This window comes from Propithecus coquereli, unplaced genomic scaffold (genome assembly GCF_000956105.1).
Source record: "Propithecus coquereli isolate 6110/MARCELLA unplaced genomic scaffold, Pcoq_1.0 Scaffold944, whole genome shotgun sequence".
NCBI lineage: Eukaryota > Metazoa > Chordata > Mammalia > Primates > Indriidae > Propithecus > Propithecus coquereli.
In genome coordinates, this window is record NW_012155774.1 from 312,394 (window position 1) to 320,168 (window position 7,775).

Genomic DNA, 7,775 nt, shown 5'->3' on the forward strand with positions numbered 1-7,775 from the left:
GCCCCTCGGTATGAAAAGCTAGAGAAAGGAAGCCCACTACCCGCCAGCCTTGAAAATCCTCTACTTCACCCCTTGAACCTTCTTCCACCTGCAGTGCCCACCAAGGCGCTAGGCCCATAGCAAAGGGAATTAAACAAGATAACAAGAACTGCCAGGAAGATACTTCTTAGACGATATCCTCAGAGACGTCTAAGAGTGGGCGGGGGGCGCTGTGTCTGCTGGCTGGCTGAGGTTCACGCCTTCAGGGAAGACAATGGCCGTGCCCTCCGCCGGACTGCTGGGAGCACTGGAGACCTCCCTCCCCTACTCTGGAGCCTCCAGGAGCCGGAGGAGGGCAAGGAGTTCAGCACAACCTCACCAGGCACTTTGATGTGGTTCTTGACCTCTTCCTGGGCATCCATACAGAACAGAAATGCCAAAACAAATTGGGCTACTGTGGCCTGTGTTCTCTCTTCTAGCTCAGCAGCCCACATGACTCCTCCGGCTCTGCCGGAATCCTGTTGCTGCTGCTGCTGCTGATCTGTTTGTGGCCGCCACCAAATCTGAGGACCGGGTAGAGCATGGGGGCATCTGTGGGGACAGGACGGGCACAGGGGCAGGGTAGTGGGGGCTGGAATGGGGCTCAGTATCTGGCCGGGGTCCAGAGTGAGAAACCCTCACCAGGAACTCCAACATGAGGTGTCTCTGTGTGTGGTGTGCATGTATGTGTGTGTGAGAGAGAGAGAGACAGACAGACAGACAGATGTGTGCATGTCACTATATGGGTGTGATCCCCATGCGGGTCTGCATGTGAGTGAAAGGGGGGACCAGGACGGTGGTTCTCAAACTGTGCACATCAGAGTAGCCCGGGAGTCCTTAAAGTCCTGGCGCCAGCTGTCCTCCACACTGACTCACTGAGAATCTCTGGGACAGGACCCAAGTATTTGAATTTTTTACAGTTCCCAGGTGATTCCAATGTGTAGCCAAGTTTGAGAACAGTGGATTAGAAGATTCTTTTTCTTTGCCTATCAGGCTGTTTATGAGCACAATGAGGCACGCCTCGAGGGGAAGCGCCTTTTTGCAGCGGCCAAGGGATCCCGGCCAGTGGTTCGGGGAGGTAAGGAGTAACAAAATCTATTTCCCAAGAGCGTTACCATAACAAAGCACTTTAGAGATGATCTAATCCAACCTCTGACGGTTGCAGAGACCTACAAAAAGGTAGTGACTTGTCCAAGATCACACACCAGGCAGCGGTAGACGCGAGGCCGGGCTCCTGCTACAGCACAAGCTGCGAGGTGGAGGGGGTGTGTGTACAGGTGTGGGTGGGTGTGTTCATGTGTGGGGTGTATGTGTGCACACATGCGTGTGTGTGTGTGTGTGTGTGTGTGATGTGGTGCCTACAGAGAACTTCACATGAAGATACCCAGCATTCCTCCACTTTATTTTGTTCAAATATCACACACCTGCTAGGGATCATGCCCATTGCAGAAGCACTTTCCAGATCTTTAAACCTAGAACAATTGGTGTATTGATACCTCCAATTTGGTATGTGGAGGAGAGGAATTTGTATTTTTTAAAAAGTCTCTGCCAACGAGCTCAGCAAAGGAGCAGGACGCAGGGAGATAGCATTTGCTGGGAAACACCCTGGAATACTCAGCATGTTTGCATGTGTTACAACAGGCCAACGGAAATTCTGCCTAAAACTACAACTTCAAGCCAAGATACATTGTAAAGAAACAAGAATCGGTGCATTTGAAGTGTAATTAGTACGCTCTGCTGCTGGAACAAGCTAAAGCGCGAATACCCTTTACCTTCTCCCAGCTCAGCTTTGGTCCCGAGAAAACAACCCCAGCAGCGATGTCTGCGGTCAGGAAAGGACAGCCTTCGAGGGAGTAGAATGAGCAGCACATTCCCTCGCGCAGAAGTCCACGCCGAGACACAGCCACGCACAATCAGGAGAAGCACCGAAGGCGGCCCCTTCACTGTGCTCACGGTGGGGCTGGCACCAGCCCGCCCCCAGGGGCCAGAACAGACACAGGAACCACCCCTGGGCCAGCGTCGCCCTCGACCCCTACCTCTGACCAGAGAGAAATAGAGGCTTGGCAATTTTAGACGGGAAGCAATGCTTCTGAGAAGAGGGGAGAAGGAGAACTTCGGGCCCAAGGCCGAAATAAGAAATCACAGACGCCTGAGCAGGCGGGAGACGCAAACCAGGCAACGGTGCTGGTCTGCAGGGTTTCCCTGGAGGAAGTGATGAGAAAAAGGGGACAACTTTCACTCAACTTCACGCGTGATGTGCGCTCACAGTGGTGGTGGGGGGCGCTTGGGGGCGGATCAAGTGAGATTCAGGCTAAGCTTTAGGAAGAAATTCCAAGCGAAGTTATAAAGATCTGGAAGGTGGAAGGTGTTTCCTTTCAGGTTGGTGCCAGCCCACCCTACACAGGGCAGCTCATTGTCCACCCCTGGAGGGCCTTTCCCACCCTCAGGGAGGTCAAGGTTCCCCAGGACAGAGCGCTGCTGAACAGGACATCCCCCTGCGTTTCCTCTTGCGTCCCACACAGTCTGGGAAGAGCACCTGGTCCACACAGGCACGTCCCGAAAGCACGGTGTGTGTGTGTGTGTGTGGAGGGGCAGGCAGACTCAGAGCAACCTCCTTCTGCAGGGTCTCTAGGCCAAAGAGACCCTCTTCTTCCTCCTTGGGGACTTCATGACCAGGGCAAGGTGTGTGTCTGATCTGCCATTTCAGGGAGGGCTTGGGTGGACAGGGATTTGGCTCCAGGCTCCTTCCATGGGGGTCCTTCAGCCCTCAGTGGCTCAAGTCCCCCTCACCGACAAGACGTAAAAGAGCCCTAGTGGAGAGGACTCTGAGGAAAGCTGGGTCTAGCACCAGGATCATGGTGGCTGGTCCTGACTGTCCTTCCTGGGGTACAAGGAGCAGAGGCCACTCCGCCAGGCAATCCGTGGGTGTGGCTGGATTTGTTCAGAGCAGGGTTTCTTAACTGGGAGCGGTGACGGGACTCAGGAGCCACAGGAAGATCAAAGACCCAGAGAAACCGACTCTTTGCTCTGGGAGGGGACTAAAGGAGAATTTGAGTCTGTCCAGGGGGCGAGAAAAGGCCCGGGGCAGGGTCCTTCCAACGCATTCCCTCCCAGGAACCAAAGCAGACTCATGACATGTAAACCGCCATGAAAAAGAGGGAGCAGAGTGAGTGGAGGTGGCCACAGAGCACACAGGGAACACCTGGGCGTTTCTGATGGCGAAGACAGAGAAATCTGATGGAAACAAAGCCAGACAAACCAGAAGCACCAGCTCCACCTGGCCCAACTGCCTCTTCCAGCTAGGGTGCCTCTGGGGAAACTGGCCCCCTTCAGGAACCTCCCCAGAGGCTGAGGGTAGAGGGGACACACCCACAGGGCTCCTCCTTGCAGAGGTATGTGTCAGCCATCAGGGGCAGCCCTCCCCTGCCTGAAGCCCCTCAGGGGATCTTGGGATGGAGAAACAGAGAGGGAACAAAGGAAACCCCATCAGATAGATGTTACCCACAAAGACCAAGGCCAGAAACAGACACTCAGCCAACAGCCCAATAGGTGGGAAGAATCAGTGGTGTTTGGGGCACCCAGAGCCAGTTTGAGATCTTTCTGGAGCTATGAGCCAGGACCTCAGACTGGGACGGACTGGGAGTGGGAATGGGACAGGGGAGCCCTATGTAGAGAAGAGAGTAGGTTGGCTTGAGCTGCGCCCGGGGCTCTAGCCAGAAATGGGGGCACTCTGTTATCCAAAGCTGCTTCCAAAGCAGCCAGCGAGCAGCTACCAAGGCACTAAAGGAAAGGGAAGGAGGCAAGTGCTCTGGAGGCGGCATGACCTTCAGTGGAAACCTGGCAGGAGAGGAGCCAGAGCCTAGACCAGGGCAAAGGGCACCCGGAACAGCAAAGGCCTTTAGGTCTGGGGCGCGGGACGTCCTCTACCAGCCATTTCCCGCCCTCAGCTCTACACAGGGGCCACTCAGGAACGGGGGGAGCAGCAGAGGTAGAAAGTGCGAGCTGGGGTGTGTGGGGCGGTAGAATGGGCGGGGGTCTGTCTCCTTTGTCTCCTTCCTCCCAATTATCCCGGCCCCTCCTCCTCTCCTAAGGGCCTGGCCTAATCTCAGTTGACCTGGTTTGCAGTGGGCAGCACGAACGAACGGAAGGTTTGTTCACTGCGCGTCATCATTCTTGCTGGGACTCCTTTGTACTAAAGAGTGGGTCTAAAAAGTCTCCACAAATGCCCCTGTCAGTTCCTGCTCCTTCCTCCTTGAGTCTCCTGGGTCCTAGCCCTTTATCCTGCCTCCCCCAGTCACAGAGGGCGGTGGGAGGCATCTGTTCCCCACACTCAGACCGGAAAAGTACCAGTGAGGGGCTCAGCTGAGTCGTTCCCTGAGCCTGGGGGAACCTGCCACTCTCACTCTCTACTGTCCCCATAAGACACTTGTTTCTACTTAAGCTGGCTGGGTAGGGAGAAGCCGTGGGAAAGAGAGTTTTCTACGCTTGGGAAAGAGAGTTTTCTACGCTTGGCAAAGCACATCCCTGACCCCCTTCCCTATCTCAAGGTGCTCACTGGCCCTGCAGTGACCTTCCAAGCAGGCTCTCCTCTTCCCATGAAGCTCCTGGTAAGTGCCATGGACTTGTCCGCACTCCCTGTGCTACCTCCCACACAGCAGTGCCTTTCCTGAGCCAGCACCTTGGTCTCGGTGACATCCTCACCCAGCCCCACCGGGCCTGGGATCCCCCGGGCCTGGGTGCTAGGCACTGGCTGGGGCTGAACGTACAGGGATTGGAAGCCCAGGAGGGACGGTGGGTGGCACACAACCCCCGGGGAGTGCTGGAACCATGGCCGCCAGGACAGCCCGGCAAGACAGCACACGGGACTGACCCCCGGAGCAGGATGGGAAAGAGAAAGCCGTCCAGACCCAGGGCTCTGGGCAGGCAGGAGGATCACAGGCAGGAGATCCTCAGCCTCCTGTGGCTCCGGACAGATGCTCCTGGCAGTGTCCCCCAGGGAGCCACCCACCGTTGCCCAGGAGCGCGCCGTTGTTGTCGACCTTGTGGGGCTTCCCGCGGCTCCACCCTGTGGGAACCGGCCAGGAGCTCGGCTGCTCCCACTCATCGCAGGCCCTGCCCAGGGCTGGCAGCCCCTGGCTTCCCTGCGGCCCCAGGATGCATGCGCCCCGGGCCGAGGCACGCTGGGAAGGCGCGCACGGCCTTTACCTCGGTTGGAGTGGCTCAGAGTGGACGACTGCGAGGACTTGGACTTCTGCCGCTTGACGGTCATCATCACCTGCTCCTGCACGCGCTGCCGGCCCGAGGTGCCTGTCTTCATCTTTTGGTCCGACGGCAAAGCCAGCGTGGAGTTGTCCTGGTCCTGGAAGCACTCGTACGCCAGGGCGGTCTTGAGCGGAGAGTGGTTCATGGTGGCGGAGGCGCGGCCGGGCCTGGGAGCGCGGAGGGCGGCGAGGTGCGGCGGCGGCGGCGGCGGCGGAGCGGGCTCTTCTCGCTCTCAGCGGCGCCCTGTGGCCATAGAGCGAGTGGTCCGCGTGAGGGCTCCCGGCAGCTGCTCCTGGCGCCTCCACCCTGGCTCGTCGGGCACTGGCGAGGCCCGCCCTCCGTCAGACAGGATATACCACCCCGCCTGCACCACCCACTCCGCTGGGCTGTGCGCTCAGACAGGCAGCTGCAGGGCACCGCGGGAGCCAGCGCTCTTGGGGGGCAGGGCCGCCAGTCCCCAGTGTGAGACGCTCTGCATCTTCCCTGGCTTCCTTTCTCTCCCTTCCCTCTCCCCGTGAGCAAGACAGGTTGCAGGCCCTGGGGCCCCAGGGAGACGCCCCTCTGTCCTGTTCCTGCCGGCTCACAGAGAAAGTATGCGCCCAGCTCAGGAGCCCAGGGAGGCTTCTCTCTAGGAAAAAAGGAGTCTTTCTTGACCCGGGCTGCCCAGGAGAGCCAGGCGCCCGTCTCCTTCTGTGCCGAGGCCATGGCAGAGACCAGCTCAGCCCGCGGGGACTCCCAGGCTGATGGCAGAAGCACAGCTCCTGCCCAAAAGGAATGCTCGATCTCGTGGGGACAACCCTTCTGCTCCAAGTCAGCTTCCAGTCTGAAGGCAGTGGGGGCAGAAAGGCCATACCAAGCGCCAGACTGGAGATATAAAACCACAAAGCAGTACACCTGTCATTTGTGGGTATGCTCTGGTAGAACCACATGAACAGTGGATTCTGTCTGAAACTGCGTACGTACGTCCTCTCAAAACAATGCCTGGCATATATTAGGCACTCAGGAAAAAATTAAAATATTTTTATTTTTATTTTTTCAAGACACAGTCTAGCTCTGTTGCCCGGGCTAGAGTGCCGTGGCGTCAGCCTAGCTCACAGCAACCTCAAACTCCTGGACTCAAGCGATCCTCCTGCCTCAGCCTCCCGAGTAGCTGGGACTACAGGCATGTGCCACCATGCCTGGCTAATTTTTTCTATATATTTTTAGCTGTCCAATTCATTTCTTTCTATTTTTGGTAGAGAGGGGGTCTCGCTCTTGCTCAGGCTGGTCTCGAACTCCTGAGCTCAAATGATCCGCCCGCCTCGGCCTCCCAGAGTGCTAGGATTACAGGCGTGAGCCACCGCGCCCGGCCTTAAAATATTTTTAAATGAATGAATGAATGACAGCTGTAAAGGTAAGGTAAAATTAGTTTACCTTAATTTACTTAAGGTAAATTAAGTCTAGCTTGACTCCTACGCAGATCCTTACTGAAAAACAGGAGAGCTGTCTCGCCCCTGAAGTGACTCCACCGTGGACTAGTGAGGACCGGAGTGCGCATCCTCCTCTATGCACTCTCGCCCCTGGGGACGCATGTGAATTCACAAATCCACAGCAGTGAATCTGGAGTGCAACAAGAGCCGAGTATTTTTAAAAATACGTCCTTTGATGGAAATCTTTCCAAAAGGCACAGCCTTCTGCCTTGCCTCCTAAAGCAAACGATGCTGAACCTACGTGCCGGACTCCGCGACGACGCTGGCTTCGCATTCTGGACGCCCATTCCTGAACTGTGTCGTCCTGCAGGCCGGTCGGCTTCTTAGTTTCTGGGGCTCCACCAGCTGCGTGACGCCATCACCAACGTCACTCTTGCTGTCATCTACATAAATGCTCACACACCTCGCATCTTGTTTGCCCTTCTAATCTGCAGAGGAAGGGACAATTAGAAATCTGTGCTTGTTGAAATCATATGTCGAGGAAAGATCAAGAAAATGCAGCGACCATTTCGGGGATGGTGTGAAGGTCACTCACTCGCTCCCTTCCTGAGAAACGGGTGTTCTATGCTGGGAGCCCCAGGATTTCCCCAGAAGGCATTCCTGGTAGCCACATGCACACTATGTCATCATAAGGCAGATCATAGTTTCTAACAGAAACAGTTTGATAACTGAGGGTTGTGTTCCTACCAGAGATGTGACCAAAAATGTGTCACAGGTAGATACAAAACACCTGTGAACTTCTCTCATCGCTTAAGATTATACCATTCTGCTTTCAGCCCTAGACTGCCAGGTCTGGACAGAGCCTTGGACTTCATCCGGCCAAGCTGCCAATGTCACTGGTGAGGAGGGGAAGCGGTCTGCCCGCAGCTCCCCAGGGACTGTGTGGAAAAACCTCCATTCTAACCAGGCCTGGGGACTCCTGGTCCAGTGCTCGTTGCACCACACTCTCCGGCCTCCCTTATAAAAGTCCTGTAAAATGGGCATTAAAGTACAGTGCACACCGATTATATAAGGGCCCCAATGTAC

At 56.2% G+C, this 7,775-nt stretch overlaps 1 protein-coding gene across 1 annotated transcript in view; it reads right to left on the bottom strand.

Moving 5' to 3' along the window:
* PKP1 (plakophilin 1) overlaps nt 1-7,163 on the bottom strand; it is a 47,251-nt gene extending 40,088 nt beyond the window's left edge. The window contains exons 1-2 of the mRNA XM_012664961.1: nt 6,991-7,163; nt 5,224-5,523 (exon numbers count right to left, since the gene is read on the bottom strand). Coding sequence (XP_012520415.1) covers nt 5,224-5,425 — 202 coding nt within the window. The 5' untranslated portion in view covers nt 5,426-5,523; nt 6,991-7,163. The remainder of the gene's footprint in view (nt 1-5,223; nt 5,524-6,990) is intronic.
* Between the last annotated feature and the right edge of the window lie 612 nt (nt 7,164-7,775).